The sequence below is a fragment of the Anthonomus grandis genome, chromosome 2 (assembly GCF_022605725.1).
Source record: "Anthonomus grandis grandis chromosome 2, icAntGran1.3, whole genome shotgun sequence".
Lineage (NCBI taxonomy): Eukaryota > Metazoa > Arthropoda > Insecta > Coleoptera > Curculionidae > Anthonomus > Anthonomus grandis.
The window spans coordinates 7,820,080-7,838,513 of record NC_065547.1 but is presented as its reverse complement, the minus strand read 5'-3'; the positions used below and the strand labels follow the sequence as shown (position 1 = coordinate 7,838,513).

The 18,434-nt window shown below is 30.2% G+C and overlaps 1 protein-coding gene across 2 annotated transcripts in view; it reads right to left on the bottom strand.

Annotated features, from left to right (window-relative positions):
• The window catches only part of LOC126750185 (facilitated trehalose transporter Tret1-like), an 83,373-nt gene that overhangs the window by 22,583 nt on the left and 42,356 nt on the right, over positions 1-18,434 (bottom strand). For both annotated transcript variants that reach the window (XM_050459717.1, XM_050459718.1), the window contains exon 3: positions 1,614-1,746. In XM_050459717.1, coding sequence (XP_050315674.1) covers positions 1,614-1,746 — 133 coding nt within the window. The remainder of the gene's footprint in view (positions 1-1,613; positions 1,747-18,434) is intronic.

Below are 18,434 nucleotides of genomic sequence, written 5' to 3'. Positions count from 1 at the left end.
TTGAAACATTTTAAGCATAAAAGTAATGAAAGTTCTATTATGGAGGTAGATAAATTTGCGTTTGACTTAACTCGAAAACCTGGAAACTTCTGAAACATTTCAGACATAGAAGTAACGAAAGTTCTTTAATGAAGTAAAATACCAAAAAAAATATATATTTTTACTTGAATTGTAATTTTATTCCTGTCTTTTAGTTCCGTTGTTAAATTTTTTAAAATTTCCCTATTGCCACATTATGGCTTAAGTACTTGGACTATAAAGCCACACCTCTTACAACGCTTGGTAACGCCCTATTATATCGACCTCTCTCTCTACCGCACCAGTGTTATTATCGAGAGCCTCATTTAGTCCAGGCGTTTAAATAAAAAGACTTTTAGAGGTAAACCAGTAAGAATAGTAAATAAAAAACTATTCCAGGCATAAAAGTAAAGACAAGCCTATAATGGAGCTTAGTGTAAAAAATATATTTTTCTTTAATTATAATTAAGTTCCAAGTTTGTGGTTTTCTAATGATTACTTTATATTAGATTCAAACATCAAATTATTGCTTAGGTACTTGGACTATAAGACCACACCTTCGACAACGTTTGACGACGCCTTATTATATCGCTCTTTGTTTAGTCCAGGCGTTTGAAATAACTACAAAAACCTGAAAAATATTGAAACATTCCAGACATAGAAGTTTGTAATGAAGCAATATACAAGAAAAAAAAATTTTTCTAACTTTAATTGTAATTTTATTCCTGTCCTTTAGTTCTGTTGTTAAATTTTTAAAAATTTCCCTATTGTCACATTATTGTATAAGTACTTGGACTATAAAGCCACGCCTCTTAAAACGCTTAGTAACGCTCTATTATATAGACCTCTCTCTCTACCGCAGCAGTGTTATTATCGAGAGCCTCATTTAGTCCAGGCGTTTAAATAAAAAGATTTTAAGAGGTAAAACAGTAAGAATAGTAAATAAAAAAACTATTCGAGGCATAGAAGTAAAGACAATTTTAAAATGGAGCTAAATGTAAAAAAATATATTTTTCTTTAATTATTATAATTTAGTTCCAAGCTTGTGGTTTTCTAATGATTACTTTATATTAGTTTCAAATACGTCAAATTATTGCTTAGGTGCTTGGACTATAAAGCCACACCTTTGACATTTGACGACGTTTTATTATATCGCCCTTTCTCTTCAACGCACAGGAGTTTTTATCGAAAGCCTTTTTTAGTCCACGCGTTTGAATTAACTGGAAAAATCTGAATAATATTGAAACATTTTAGGCATAAAGGTAATGAAAGTTTTATTATGAAGGTAGATGAATTTGCGTTTGAATTAACTAGAAAACCAGACATAAAAGTAACGAAAGATTTTAAATGAAGCTAAACACATTAAAAAATATAGTTTTTTTACTTTAATTATAATTTAATTCCTGTCTTTTAGATCGGTTGTTAAATCTCTAAAAATGGTGCTTGGACTATAAAGCCACGCCTCTCACAACCCTTGGTTACGCCTCATTATATCACCCTCTCTTTTTCACGCATGGGTGTTAAAATAGGACGTCATTTTAGTCCGGGCGTTTTAATGATAAATATATTATTAATTTGTTTTCATTAAATCTTACCGAGCCAGCTGCTTTGCTCATCGGTAATATCGAAGTTTCCTGTTGTTCGGAGTTGTGGTAGCCAGATGGCGCTGTAGCCTTGCGTGATTCCTATCGATATTGACACCGAGTGTGCGCAGATGGCGGCCAAAAACTGAAAAAAGAAAGATGGAGATATTGAAAGAAAATATAGTTCAGGTATGTACTGATAGTTGTTCCAAATTGTGGTTTTATTTTGGGTTTTCGATTACTGTTATGCCAAGTAGTAACCGCGTCCTTTAAATTAGGAAATTAAATCGTTTTTTTTTTATAAACAGGTTCTGGATATAGAAGAGTCATTTTGTGATTTAAATTCCTGGAAGGAGAAATTAGGTTTTTTAGATAAAAGTTTTAGTAGAAGAAAATGTATATCTAGGTTAATGTTTGATTATAATTTTATTCCCGGCTTTAGATTCCACTAATACCAAACAATAAACTTCTACCTTAAATTTGAAAATTGAACTAAAACTATTTGATTTTTTGTTATTGTTTTTAAATGATTGAAAGAAAAAACCAAATATTCCAGATATAGAAGAATATCGAGATCATTTTATTTCCATTTTCTAGCGATATCAAGTTGTGAAAAATTCCCAAATATATAATTTTTTATAAGAACAATATTTAACTCATAAGAGGGTCTAAATAAATTTGAAGCTTTAGTGGGAATATTTCCCATGTTCATCTTCTTTTAATTTAACAATAGAAATCGCAGTAAAAATCTGGTTTTCCTAAGTTTCCACCGGAATAAATCACTTAAATCCGAGAAAATTACCCAAATTACCAATCACGCCTATAGTAAACCTGCAAACCGAATTGAATTTTTTTACTAATTTTATATTATTAAGATGCATTGTTACATGTTCTAGAATTATAAATAATTTAGCAAATGCACGGGAAAATTCAACTTTTTTTACAATAATCACCGGTCACAAGCCGCTAATTATTTCTATAATAGGTTCCAATTATTCGACATGATTTAATAATAATTGGATAGAAATAATTAGTGTTGGCCTATTAGCTTACTCCGTCTCTCTTGCACCCTAAAAATCTAAGTTAATCGTCTCGATGAGTGTTTAAAAATGTGGCATTATAGCTTAGGAGTTTGGACTATAAAGCCACGCCTACAAGGCACTGGGAAGGGGGACGCAGGATTTAGTCCAGGGACAAATATTTTTTGAACATTTCAAAACTACTTACAAAAGCTTTACCTAGAATTATTTTAGTTTGCAAAATAAAAAATAATAATTGGCATACGTCAATCTTTAAGTAATTTTCCAAATTGGTTAAGTAGGGCATAATAAAATCCAAATGGCGATTCAATTTAAATAATTAGATCATTAATTAAATAAAAATTTATATTTGCATCTATTTTTATCCAATTTTAATAATTGTTTTTTTTTCAATTTTGCGTTAAAATGCAATTATTTCTCATTGGCTGTTAAATAAAAAATCCGTATAAATGCAAAGCTTTATTAGCATTGGTATATTAACCTCTCCATCTCCTTCTTACACCGTAAACATCGGAGTTAATCGTCTTGACGATTATTCAAAATGTGACATTATGGTTTAGGCGCTTGGACTATTACGCCACGTCTACACAACGCACTGGAAAGGGGAAGCAGAATTTAGTCCAGGGTTAAATATTTTCCGGATAGTTAAAAGTTAAATTACTTGTAAAGCCTTTATGAATGCCTGGAAGAAATTGGAATGAACTATATTTGGGATATGATAAGTAAATAATTTTTTCCAGGCAATGAGAGAAATAATTAATACTTATTTTTTGAGAAATTCAGATTTTTGAGTATGTCTACCATTACTAGTTAGCCCTCAGTAATTGATTGAACTTACTATCATCACAAGACCAACCCCAGGTTGGACCTCTTTGTCGTTGGACTTCTTGATCGATCCAAGTATCAACTCAGAAGCTGATACTTGGATCGTTCTGAGTCTTAAACAAGATTTGGAAAAAAAGTTTCCTGAGTAATCTGAAGCTTTAATTGTACTCATACGTCGTATATTTTTTGAGATATTGTGGTATTTTTTATGAGTAACTGTCGTTACAAGACTAACCATATTAAATTTATGCTAAGTTAGAAGCTAATATCGAACTCGGATAATTCTCAGCCTTGAAAAAATTTGTAAAAAAAAGTTTTCTGAGCAATCTAAGGTCTCACTTGCCAACATACATCATTGAGTTTTTGAGATATTGAGGTTTGTTGTGAACCAACCGCCGTTACAACACCAACCTCATTAATTTCATGCTAACTCAGAAGGTAATACTTGGATCATTCTGAGCCTTAAACAAATTATGTAGAAAAAAGTTTTCTGAGTAATCTCAAGCTTTAATTGCCATGATACGTCGTTTAGTTTTTGAGATATTGAGATTTTTTGGGAACCAACTGCTGTTACAACACCAACCTCATTAATTTTCATACTAACTCAGAAGGTGATACTTGGATCATTCTGAGCCTCAAACAGAATTTGTAGAAAAATGTTTTCTGAGTAATCTCAAGCTTTAATTGCCATCATACGTCGTTTAGTTTTTGAGATATTGACGTTTTTTTGGGAACCAACTGCTGTTACAACACCAACCTCACTAATTTTCATGCTAACTCAGAAGGTGATACTTGGATCTTTCTGAGTCTGAAACAAGATTTGTAAAAAAAATTTTCTGAGTAATCTGAAGCTTTAATTGTACTCATACGTCGTATATTTTTTGAGATATTGTGGTATTTTTGATGAGTTACTGTCGTTACAAGACTAACCACATTAAATTCATGCTTAGTTAGAAGCTGATACTCGGATAATTTTCAGCCTTGAAAATAATTTGTAGAAAAAAGTTTTCTGAGCAGTCTGAGGTCTTACTTGTCAACATACGTCATTGAGTTTTTGAGATATTGAGGTTTGTTGTGAACCAACCGCCGTTACAACACCAACATCATTAATTTCATGCTAACTCAGAAGGTGATAATTGGATCATTGTGAGCCTCAAACAAAATTTGAGAAAAAGGTTTTCTGAGTAATCTGAAGCTTTAATTGTACTCATACGTCCTATATTTTTTGAGATATTGTGGTATTTTTGATGAGCAACTGTCATTACAAGACTAACCACATTAAATTCATGCTTAGTTAGAAGCTGATAATCGGATAATTTTCAGCCTTGAAAATAATTTGTAGAAAAAGATTTCTGAGCAGTCTGAGGTCTCACTTGTCAACATACGTCATTGAGGTTTGTTGTGAACCAACCGCCGTTACAACACCAACCTCATTAATTTCATGCTAACTCAGAAGGTGATGATACTTGGATCATTCTGAGCCTCAAACAGAATTTGTAGAAAAAAGCTTTCTGAGTAATCTCAAGCTTTAATTGCCATCCTACGTTGTTTAGTTTTTGAGATATTGAGGTTTTTTGGGACCCAATTGCTGTTACAACACCAACCTCATTAATTTTCATGCTAACTCAGAAGGTGATGCTTCTAAGCCTTAAACAAAATTTGTAGAAAAAAGTTTTCTGAGTAATCTGAAGCCTTATTTGTCAACATACGTTATTTAGTTTTGGAGATATTGAGATTTATTGAGAACCAACTGCCGTTACAAGATCAACCTTATTAATTTCATACTATCGTTCTGAGCCTCAAATAAAATTTGTGAAAAAAAGTCTTTTGGTCAATCTGAGGTCTTATTTGTCAACATACATCATTTAGTTTTTGAGATATTGAGTTTTTTTGAGAACATGTTGCGGTTACAAGACCAATTATTAATTTCATGGTAATTAAAGGAGCTGATGCTTGGATAGTTCTGAGCAATAAAAAAAATGATAGATAAATGTTTTCTATGAGTTATCTGAGGCATCACCTGTTTATTATAGTTAACATACGGCATATTGAGGTTTTCTTGGGGACTAACTGTCGTTATCAGATCAGCCTCATTAACTTCATCCTAACTCAGAAGCTAATACTTGGAACGTTTTGAGCCTTGAACAAAATTTTTAGAAAAAAGTTTTCTGAGCAATTCAAAGCTTTAACTGTCAACAACTGTAAAAAAAATTTCTGAGCAATCTGAGGCAGATTTTGTTAACATACGTCATTTAGTTTTTAAGATATTGAGGTTTTTTGGGGACTAACTGCCGTTACAAGGCCAACCTCGACAATTTCATGCTAATCCAGAAGCTGGTACTTGGATGGTTCTGAACTCTAAATAAAATTTGTAGAAAAAAATTTTCTAAATAATCTGAGGCATCACTTATCATCATACGTCATTTAGTTTTTGAGATATTGAGGTTTTTTTGGGGACTAACCGTCTTTCCAAGACCGCCCTCATTGATTTCATGCTAACGCAGAAGCTGATGCTTGGATGGTTCTAAGCCCTAATTAGAATTTGTAAAAAAGTTTTCTAAGTAATCTAAAGCTTAAATTGTTTTCTTACGTCTTTCAGTTTTTGGGATATTGAGATTTGTTGGGAACCAACTGACGTTACAGCACCATCCTCATTAACTTCATGCTAATTTAGAAGCTGGTACTTGAGACCTAAATGACTTGTAGAAAAAAGTTTTCTGAATAATCTGAAGCGTCAATTATCATCATACAACATTAATTTTCTGATAAATAAGGGTTTTTGGAAGGTCTACCATTACTAGATAAACTTCAGTAAATTGCGACTCAGAGGCGGTTGCTTAAACTCTGAGCCTTAAATAAAAATAGTGGAAAGTAACTCAGTTGGATGAGATAAATGAGTTTCTGAGGATTCTCAGCAATTAGCATTTTGCAAATTCAATATACAACCAATGGAACATTGTATTTTCTATTGTTATATTCAAGATACAGGATTTACTGCAGGGTAAAATATTTCGTGGATATTGGAAAATTAAATTCCTTGTAAAGCCTCTACTTAGAAGTGCTTTAGTTTGCAAAATAAAAAATAATAATTGGCATACGTCAATCTTTATGGAGTAAATTCGATAAAGTAATTTTCCAAATTGGTTTAGTCGCATAATAAAATCCAAATGGCGATTCAATTTAGATAATTAGATCACTAATTAAATAAAAATTTATATTTGCATGTATTTTTATCCAATTTTAATAACATGAAATTAAACGGATTTTTTTTATTTTGTATTAAAATGCAATTTATTTCTCACTGACTGTTAAATAAAAATCTATAAAGGCATATCTAAAACTTTATTAGTATTGGTATATTAACCTTTCTATCTCTTTCTTGCATATTAAACATTTGAGTTAATCGTTTTGATTGTTTAAAAATGTGACATTATGGCTTAGGCGCATGGACTATACAACCACGCCTACTACACCGCACTGGAGAGGGGGAGCAGGATTTAGTCCAGGGTCAAATATTGTCCAGATGTTTGAAAGTTAATTACTTTTAAATTAGAGTTATTTGAACTTGTGAAATAAAGAATTATAAGTGGCATCCGCCAATCTTTCTATCGAGAAAATTCGATAATGTAATTTTCCAAATTGATTTAGTTGCATAATAAAATCCAAATTGCGATATTAATTGCATAAAAATGTATATGTGTATCTTATTTTTGTATAATTTTAATATTATGAAATTCAGAGGATTTTTTTTAATTGTATGATAAAACGCAATTTATTTCTAATTGACTGTTTATTTGCTTAGATTTCAGTTAGGTATATATAGAAAAAAGGCAAAGAAAGGGATAATTAGGTTGAAAACATACTTAAATTAAAACAAAAGAAGACAAAATTTTGCCGTTTATTTTTTTCTTCGACTACCTGTAAACTTTGAAATAAAAATTTGGAACAGGATAAAATTGCTCCTTCCAGGAAAAGTCACTTAATTTATATCTGGAAGTACATAATCTATTCTGACAAATTATATAGATATTACTTCAATTAACGAATAAATATGTACTTTTCTCAAGCTTATGTACACTACTCGATGTGATAGTCCTTATTAAGTTAACGAGTCATGTGAACCTTCTTATCGAATTATCTCATTAAATCCATGAATTTGTTTAATGTTCGATTGCTTAATGGGCATATAGCGTCAGAAATCCCTTTAATATGAACTCAAAGGATGCACTCATTATTAATTAACTATGATATTTTTGAAAAATTCGTGGTTAAGTTAGAAAATCAATAAAGATGACTGGAAAAACTTACGACTATACTTCGACTGCTGTAATAATTTATTGAGAAAATAAAGAAATAAAATGAGAGTCTAGTGCAGTAAAGTTAGACATTTATATTTCAAAATCTGCATTTATTTAATTAGGTTTGCTTTATTAGCGGACCTAGGTTAATGTTGAACTGTCTGAATGATTTTTTTTATACCAGGCAGTTGATCACTGACGTACTTCTACTGCATGGAAGAATTTAATATCTTTTTCAGGAAATTAATAACGTTAATTTTCTTCAAAAGTATACTTCTTAAATAATAGTTTCTACTGCTTAAAGAAATGTTGATTTTATTCCAGGCATTTAATGGCGACAATACTTTAACTGCCTGAAACAATATAACTTTGGACGTCATCAGTTGTTTATTAAGTATCATACTTTGCAGAAATGATATGAGGAAAAGAGGAAAATTTCCTTACAATCTTAAAAGAACCAAGAATTTTGTTCTAGTTATAATTTAATTCAGTGATGTCACTACTTTAATGAATTTTCCTATTAAATCATTTACAAAACCTTTTCAGATTAATGCATTATGATTCAATTACCTTGAATCACTTTTCAATAAAAAAAGAAGCCTTAAAATAAAGTCCAATATCACCTTGGATGAAGTGTGAAGTTCAATACAGCAACTGTCTTGAATCACTTTTTAATGATTGAGTGGAGCCTTGCAAGTGATATTTCATCACGTACATACTTAATCAATATGAATTTAAAATGCTCAATTTCATTCACTTTTTATAATATACGTTGATAGCCTTTTAAAAATAAATTCCAATGGGGAGATTGATGGTTATTGTGATGATTCTGCAATTTTGTATATGGCAAATACGTGGCGTACACTGCTGAAAGAGGTTTTAGCTATATTTCGAATTGGTTCCAGGATAACCGGCTTTCACTTAATGTAAAGTAAACAAAATGTGTTAGTCTTACATCTTATAATGATAAGCATCCTAGAATGGGACCGTTAGTGGTTAATCCAAAAATCTCAATTCCCGAAACAGAACCCATTAAATATTTAAGAATTACTGTAGGTCAAAATCTTAAATAGAATATTTACATTAAATACGTAATTCAAAAGCTCAGAGGTCTGGTATCGAAATTTGAGTACCTAAAGACTTATTTAGATATTAAACACCTGGTGATAATTTACTATTCGTTAATACAATATCAACTTACTTACGGAATAACCAGCTGGGGAGGAGTTAGAGATTCTCAAATTAAACCAAAAATCATACAAAAATGGCTACTCAAAATAATATTTGAAAAAAATAAATTGTTTCCAACTGATTTATTATTTAAAGAAACCAAATTATCCAACATATCCAATGATCTTTAGTTTGATCCCTACTTAATTTTTTTTTTAAAACCTCTTTATTTTTGTTCTTTAATGGTTGTATTTGTTTTGGTTCTTTATAAGTTAATATGTATAAAATGTACTGAATTTCGGTGATATTTGGCGTTTTAAAGTTCATATTTTAGTCAATAACCGTACACGATGTTGTAGACATATTGTATTTTATATTTTTATTTATGTTAGTGAGAGTAAGTGTGTAGTTTTTGAATTTAGATGAGGTATGTATTTTCTGTTAATTAGCGTTTTGTTCCTTAATATTTAATTTTGATTCTTTAATGTCCCGCCCCCTCCCTCTTTATTTTTTGATCGGATCAATTCAAAATATTCAAACTTAAGGTAATGCAATTGATGAATGAATACTATGTTTTAAAGCAAAATTGACGGATGAAAATTTCAAGATGGCTGCTGGGCGCCATCTTGAAAAAAATTAAATGGAAAGGGTGGTCTTTTGGCACATCATTTTGAAGCTCCTGACGAGTACTTTATAGAATATAAATTCAATATCATTACCTACTACAAAATGGTGGTACATTTAATAATTACCTGAATACATTAACATTCAACTTGATATATCGAATAAATCCATTAGGTTCAATTGAGAAGATGCTCAAAATGGTTGCCTTGAACTCCTTGACACAAGAATAGTCGGTCCGAAATTTCACACCAAACATTTTCAAATACACTAACATCGATATTTCTAGAAATATTCGTTATTGTCTGTCGTAAATCTAATACCGAAGCAAGTTCAGTTTGGTACCCCTTTTGCTTCAAATAGCCCCATCAAAAAAAGTCTAGACGTGTCAAATCTGGCGAGCGAGCTGGCCATTCCACAGGTCCTTGACGGCCAATCCAATAACCGAGGAAATTGTTATCTAAATAGTTGCGAACTTGTCTGGAGTAGTGTGGTAAGGCTCCATCTTGCTGGAATACAATATCCATACCGAATTCATTTGGATTCGTTTCGACAAATTCGATGATTAGATAATCAATAGTATTTTCCAGCATATCTATATACAGTTCCCCTGTTAAATTTTGTTCGATGAATAGAGGCCCCTCAATATAGTTTTCCAATATGCCTGCCCAAACGTTTATTGTTTCTGGATATTGAATCTCCCCGAAGACGTGAGGATTAATATCACTCCAATAACGACAATTTTGTCTATGAACATTACCGTTGAGAACAAATGTACATTCATCATTAAAACAAATATTATGGAGATAGGGAGGATGCCGTGCAATGGTATCTTTACGTAATTTGTAGAGATCTGTATGTCAGTGTTTTGGTATTCAGGTAATTATTAAATGTACCACCATTTTGTTGTAGGTTATTATATTGAATTTATATTCTAGTGTTATAAAGTACTCGTCAGAAGCTTTAAAATGTTATGCCACAAGACCACCCTCTCTTTTTTATTTTTTTTCCAAGATAGCATCCAGCAGCCATCTTGAAATTTTAATCTCTGAATTTTGCTTTTTAACATAGTATTCATTCATTAATTGCATCATCTCAAGTTTCAATATTTTTAATTGATCTGTTTAAAAAATAAAGAGAGCGGGGGACACTAAAGAAAAGCACTGAATATATAAAATTAACTAATGAGCATTTCTAAAAATAAAATACGCTTGGAGCCACTAAGTCATCCCCATGCCTGAAAAAATTGCGGACAAAAATGTTAAGTTCCAAGCAAGTAAAAAAATATTGGACAATGATGTTCTACATTTATTGGTCCTAAGGTCTTTAATATAATTCCATATGATCTTCAAAATGTAATTGAAAAAAAACGCTTTAAATCAAAACTACAAGAACGGATTCAGCGAACAATAAATAAAATATACTGATAATTATTAAAAATTTAAAAAAAAAGAGTTTTATTAAAAAAATTAAAGTTAAATTAAAATACACTAAACTCTATCTGAACCTAATTGTGACTTTTTTCCAAATTGTAAAACTATATCCCGAATTTAGATGTTACTGTTTTGTGTTTGTAATTTGGGACTTTTTATTGCAAGATTTTTAATTAGTTAGCTTTAGTGTAGTAACAAAAAACCACTTTTTTGTTTTTAATCAATTTTTTTATGTTTTTGCTTAGGTTTAGCAGCCTAAACTTGTTAGTTCTAATTAAAGAGTTTAAAGAAAAATAATATTTTGCCATAAAAAACCTGAGGGGGACAATTGAAATAAGATGTAAATAATTGCGTAAACTGATTAACTGATTGCAACAAACTCTGAGGGCTATTATTTTGTTATAGAATGCCACGTGAAAGGGTCAGGAAAACAAACAGAGATACCAAATCCAACTTGGTTTATGAAAATGCGTATAGAGAGGTTATTGAAAATGGAGCATCCGTAAGGTCTGCGGCAGATTTGTTTGAACTGAATCATGTTACTAAATCTGCCTAATAGATTTATTAAGAAAAAGAAAGAATCTATTGAACAAGGGTCCACTGAAACTATAACAATGGGAAATAGGTGCGTACGACGAGTATTTAACGTTGAGCAGGAAAAATCCATTGTTAAATTTTTAATAAAGGCATCTCAAATATTTTACGGTCTATCGTCAAAAGAAATACGTAAACTGGTCTACCAAATAGCCGTAAAATATTCATTGAATATGCCGAATACATGGACCAAAAATCATTGGCAGGAGAAGATTGGTTTTCCAGGTTTATGAAACGTAATCCTGAACTATCAATCCGTTGTCCCCAGGCTACAAGCCTTTCAAGAGCGACCAGTTTTAACCCAACAAATGTACAACTTTTCTTTGACAATTTTGCCACGGTAATAGACAGATATAAATTCCAAGCGCAGAACATTTATAATATAGATGAAACCGGTGTTACGACGGAACAAAAACCTGCTAAAATCGTAGCAGAAAAGGGACGCAAACAGGTAGGGGCACTTACATCAGGAGAACGTGGCACTTTGGTTACAGTGGCAATAGCGGTAAATGCAATTGGAAATAGCATCCCACCAATCTTTATCTTTCCAAAATTAAGATATCAGGATCATTTCGTTCGTGACGGTCCACCTGGGTGAATTGGAGCAGGAAATGCTAGTGGATGGATGCAAGAAGATGAATTCTTGCTATACCTAAGACACTTTCAAAAACATACCAACAGTTTAATTGAAAATAAAGTTTTGCTTTTAATAGATAACCATCAATCTCATGTAAGCATACCATGCTTGGACTTTTGCAAAGAAAACGGCATTGTTGTCCTCTCATTTCCCCCACACTGTTCACATAAACTACAACCTTTGGATCTATTTATGGTCCATTTAAAAAAGCTGTGAATTCAACTTGCGATTCTTGGATGAGAAACAACCCAGGCAAAACGCTGACAATTCATGATATCCCTAGCATCGTTAAACAGAGTATCTCTATGGTTTTAACACAATCTAATATTGTTGCTGGATTCCAGTGCTCTGGTATATGGCCGTTTAATCGAGATATTTTTATGGCTTTAGATTTTGCTCCATCATATGTAACTGGCAGACCTGCTCCCGAAAATTTGCAGTTAAATATCCCCCAAGAAGTCCAGGCAGTAGGTTCAAGAGAGAATAAAAATTTAAGCAGCATTGATTATTATCCAAATTTAGTAAATTCTAACTCTCCAAGAGCGTCAACGAGCGGAACTGTTTCGTTAGAGCCATCAAGCACACCGCCTCCAGTTGTATCTACAAGTGTCCAGTCAGCCTCTAACCTCTCTTTGCATGTGTTTTCACCTGAGCTAATAAGGCCGTTACTAAAAGCTCTTCCTCGGAAAACTACAGGGCAATGCACACACCTACGGACACACCAGAAAAAGATGCTATTCAACAAGAATATGAAGCAAAAAAAAAAGAAGAAAGTGAAAAAAAAAAAATGGTGATCCAAAGAATATAAGGAAGTAGTTCACATAGCTCCAATCTCCACAATTACATCAGACATACTTCATAATTTTATTAAGACAATTATTGAAAATTTAGAGGAGATTGGGTACATAGTTTATTTTTGTATACACAGGTGTAAATACATATGTTAAATTTTGGCGCAGATGTAGGGGAGTTGGGAGTCTGCATTTAATATTTCGCCATAATATTTAACCTGACATTCAACCAGAACTAAAATATACCTTTGAATGTTTCCTAAACTCTTTTCTATTCCTAGCATTTTTTAAAATAAACCAAATATTGAGTTGGTTTTTAAAAATCGGTGACCCACATCGATGACGTCACGCACCAAGCACCAAGGCCTTGTCTTTGAGTGGGTGTTGATTATACTCAAAGATATGAGCAATCTTGAGGTATATATCTTGCCAGTTTTAGTAAAATTAGTTAATAAGACACTTGAAAGTAAAATCTTGCCAGAGGAGTTAAAAACAAGTAAAATTACTCCCATTTTTAAGTCAGGTAATATACAAGATATGAATAAATACAGACCGATCAGTTGTGAGTATATTCTCTAAAATTGTAGAAAAGGTAATAAAAAAAATTGGTAAAACTCACTAGTGTTCATCAGTTATTCGACAATTCTCAATGCAGTTTTATAAAAAAACAGTAACAAACTTGGAGCTTCTGTTGATTTCGTTGACTGTATCTCAAGAGCCTTAGATAATAAACAGATAGTTCTGTCTTTTTTTATTAATTTGAGAAAGGCTTTTGATGTGGTGCGTATAATTATTTTATTAAAACAACTATCAAATATGGGATTTAGAGGTGTTATGTCCAAATTAATAAAAACATATTTGCTTGATAAACAGCAGCATGTAAAAGTAAAAAACACAGGTAGTGAATGTCTTTTAAGTAGTTATAATGTATCACTGAGCTTAGTACTTGGTCCTTTGTTATACTCTATTTATGTATTAAATGTGCCAATTTGAAGGCAATATATTTCACCTTTGCAGATGACACTGTTCTACTTCACAGTGAAACGGATGAGGTAAGTCTTAATAAGTAAATAAACAATGACCTAAAAATCTACCTTGAATGGTATTTTTTAAATAAATTAAAAATTAATATTGATAAGACCAAGTACATTGTATTTAAACAGAAAATTAAACTTACAAATGACCTTAACTTGAATAATAATGGTATATCTTTACAAAAAGGTACCTTTTATAAGATATTTGTGATTGATTGGGGACAACACATGACCAGAATCTTAGAAAAAATTGTTTCCATTATTTCTGCACTGTATAAGAGTAGAAATTGGAAGGGTAACTCCAGGAAGGTATGTTTAATTTTTTATAACGTCTTTTTCCTGACACACTTTAGCTATCTTTTTTTAGTTAGGGGTTACAAAACAAAATTGTAAACTATGATTGGCTTACTGGTACTACCACAATTGATTTAAAATTAAATTTACATAAGTTTTAGAAATAGAACAATGTAAAATGATTTATCAGATTTAAAATGAAATTTCAACTTTCGTCCAGGCAATTAGAATAAAATTATTCTTCCAGGCACTTGTTTTTCTCTTGTTGTTTGAAGATTTAGAGAATAGTTTAGTTTAATTTTTTAGTTTTCAAATCCTTTACTTCCAATAGACATAGTTTACAGGTATAAAATGCATCATTAAAAGCAATTGTAAATCTAATTTTAATTGGATGTAATAATGTTGGTCAATTATTCCAATCAAATAACATAAATAGATATAAGACATTACAAATAATTTTAAGAAAGAATGATCATTTCATATAACAAACAAACCTAATAATTAAATAAAGTCACTTAGGTTACATATTTCCATGCTCGCTAGATGCAATTTAAGCTTTTGTTTAAATAAATTAAACTTGTTAATAATCGGGTAGTTGATTAAACATTTTTAATACTAAATGATACGGAAAATCTTTACTAATGTCTATAGTTCACTAAAGAAAAATAATTTTTTCACCATGTTGAGTGCTCGTGAACTTCGGAATTACATAAAAATTTTGTTTTAGTCAAAAATATGAATTTGGATACCTTATGTGTTAATTTTGTTTGATCTTATTATTGAGGCTCCCCAAAAACATTCTTCATAGTGTAGTCTTGAGCCATTATATGCATTGTAAACACAAATCAGCTCTTAAAATATTGAAAGACTAGAATTGGCATTGCTATGGAACTATGGACAGTTTGTTTGCTTTGAACATCTCTGTGGCAATAATGCCTAATGACTATATAGAAATAGCAAAAAATACATTTTATAAGATCATACAAATTTGTCAGTTATTTTGACAGGCGCCAAACAATATTATTCCTTTTCAATGAAATATAAAGCATTTTTTTTCATAAAATATGATAAGATAATCTATAAAGAAGTTAAACGCAACAACATCGCAACGTTGCTCGTTCACATTGTTGATTCCACTGACGCGACACAAGTAATCTTTACCAGTGACGTCGTCAAAAAAAAAATAAAAAATTATAAAAAATATTACCGTTTATGAACTTTTTATGCGTTTTTTAACGTACTTCATTAAAGTAAAGGTACTTATCTAATAAAAAGCATTTTAATGGATATTAAATATTTCATATTTATTATACCGGGAACAGTTAATAACTTTTTTACTTTTCAAAATAAACAAATGAAATTTGGTATGTCGATAGAATAGTCATAGGAGCACCTTTTGACATATTCTATTATTTTCCATCACTTCCGGTTTAACAGGAAGAGACACTAACTTTCTTATTTTAAATGAGACCTTTGGTATATTATTACGTATTTCGATAGAAAATTATATTCTGAAAACAATGATAGGTTATTTGCAACTTTTTGTTTTATACTCATAGAAAAAATAATTTTTTTATATTTTAAAATAGGGTGCCATGAATGCGGTAAAAGTTTTAATTTTTAATCAAGTAATCACGGAAAAATAGTTTTCATTGTATTTTATGACTTAAATCATTTACACGCCTATTTAAAATTTCCAAACTATTAATTTTGGCATTTAATTTATTTTTTTAATAGCACATTATTGGAAACAATCACTTTTGAAATGCAGTTTCTTTTTCTCAATAATTTTAAATGATTATTTTTTTATATCGGTTAATAAATAAGCCCATAAAAAGAAAAAACTAAGTCACATAAATAAATGTATTTAATTAATCATTTTTTTTGTCAATTTTTTTTTGTTAGTCGAGGCCAGTACTTCAAACACTGATAAGACGCTTCGTTATGTTTTAAAAATGAACTGTATACCAATAAATTTGTTAAAATAAGGATTTTTCAAAGAAAAATATACATCATCTCGAAATTTGTAAGAATTTTTAACTAACTCAAGTAATTATGAAAATAGAAAAACATCTCAAATACGTGGTTTTTTATTTGGATTTAGAAAATCATCTTATAACATGACTGGAAAAGCTCAATTTCAGTCCAGGAAATATAAAATCTTATTCCAGGCTTTAGGTTCCAGTGATGTTAAATTCCTTTTAAGCTGTAAAGTTATTAGGAAAAAAAAAACTTAAAAAAAAAACAATAATTTCGACTTCTTTTAATATATTAATAATTTAATAATTATGTATAATTTGTTTACAACGATTTTTAAATCACCTTTTACTTTATCAGTTTTATCTATCCTGCTCTAATTAATCTAAGATATCCATAGAAGAAAATCGCACAAAAAAAAATATTTTTTCATAAGATTTCATTAATAGGACATCTATTCATACAATTTAATAAAACAGCACAAAGAACAGACTAATTTTGAAACAGAAAATAGATAAGAGCATATTTAAATACAAATTTTATAGAACGAAGTGATTCATTCTTTTTAACAGAATCAAGTAAAACCACTCAATTTCACCCTTGATTATAAGAAAATAATGAGTTTTTTTTACATATTTTTTATAAAAAAGTATACGTCTGTTTGCAATTTATATAACTATAAATTATTAATATTTCCCATATAAACAATGATAACAGGATATGCAGCTGAAAAACAACACTAAAAAAATCTCTGCTCTTTTTTATCATAATTCGCTCAGTCACGCTTAACCATAATAAATTTTAACCACTTTTACTTGGTACTTGCTATTGGCAAAACAAACCGAGGTGGATTTTTTAAGATGAAAGTTCAAACGATTTTCACCCGCAATAAATAACACTTAATTGATAGATATTCTCATAATTAGCGTCTGGTAAGTGGTCGGTGTATAAGCATATAGTTGTTATGCACCCAACGTAATATTAATAATAATAGTACAATGGTAAATAAGGATATGATTTAAATTTCCCACATGTACGTACAATCACGTACCTAATTTATGCCAAAAAAAAAACAAAGAAATGTTTGCATTTCGGTGGTTTTTTTTTGGTTCTAGGAAAGCAAACGAAAAAGTGTGTATGTTTTATTTATTAGATTAGAAATGTCATGTGTTTTTTGGCAAATTGGTTTTTCCTAACTGGTAATTTCTTGATTATTGCAAGTAAGATCAATTGTGAATAATCACTTACTGCTTCACCTTGATTCATTGAAATAAATTATGGTGTCTAAAAAATTACCCTGCACCAGTCTTAGCAAAGATTTTCAATTTTCATAATATAAATATATGATATAAATGTAATTAAAATTTTCAATTTTAATTACATTTATATCCAAGGAAAGTGGAGTTCAAATAAATTATATGAAAATTATTTGATATCCAGATTTTTTAGTACAACTTTGAATTTTAATTTATCTTACTTTCATAAAAATTAAATAAATAGACTTTAGAGTCTTACTAAAAATCTTCAATTTTAATTAAATTCATATTTATATTCAATTCAAATTGTTGAATGTCCAGATGTTTTAATAAAACTTTGGATTTTAATTTATCCTACTTTAAAAATAATTAATTAAAATTTTATGTATTGTTTTAGTGACCCAGTTTAAGTATTAAGTTGGATAAGGGGTCAATTAGAATCCAAGCTTTTTAAAACTTTTTTTTTAATGTCAACGTTTCGGCCTATATTAGGCCTTCTTCAGGGCAAACAGAAAAATAGAAGCTTCTCGTTAGACTGTAAAAAGTAGAACAAAGGTGTCTTTTGTTTAATGGTTCCATTTGGTTTATTAGTTTTTGAGGATATCAAGTAGAGGGATTAGAATACAAATTAAAATTTAATAAATTAAAGTTAGAGTATCAGCAAAAATCTCCAATTTTAATTAAATTTATATCCAAGAAAAGCTTAGTTGAGCCAATTTGATTATATGAAATTTATTGGATGCTCAGATTTTTTAATGAAACTTTGTATTTTAATTTATACTACTATCAAAAAAATTAAATGATTGAATTTTAGATTTTACTAAAAATCTTAAATTTTAATTAAATATATATCCTAGGAAAGC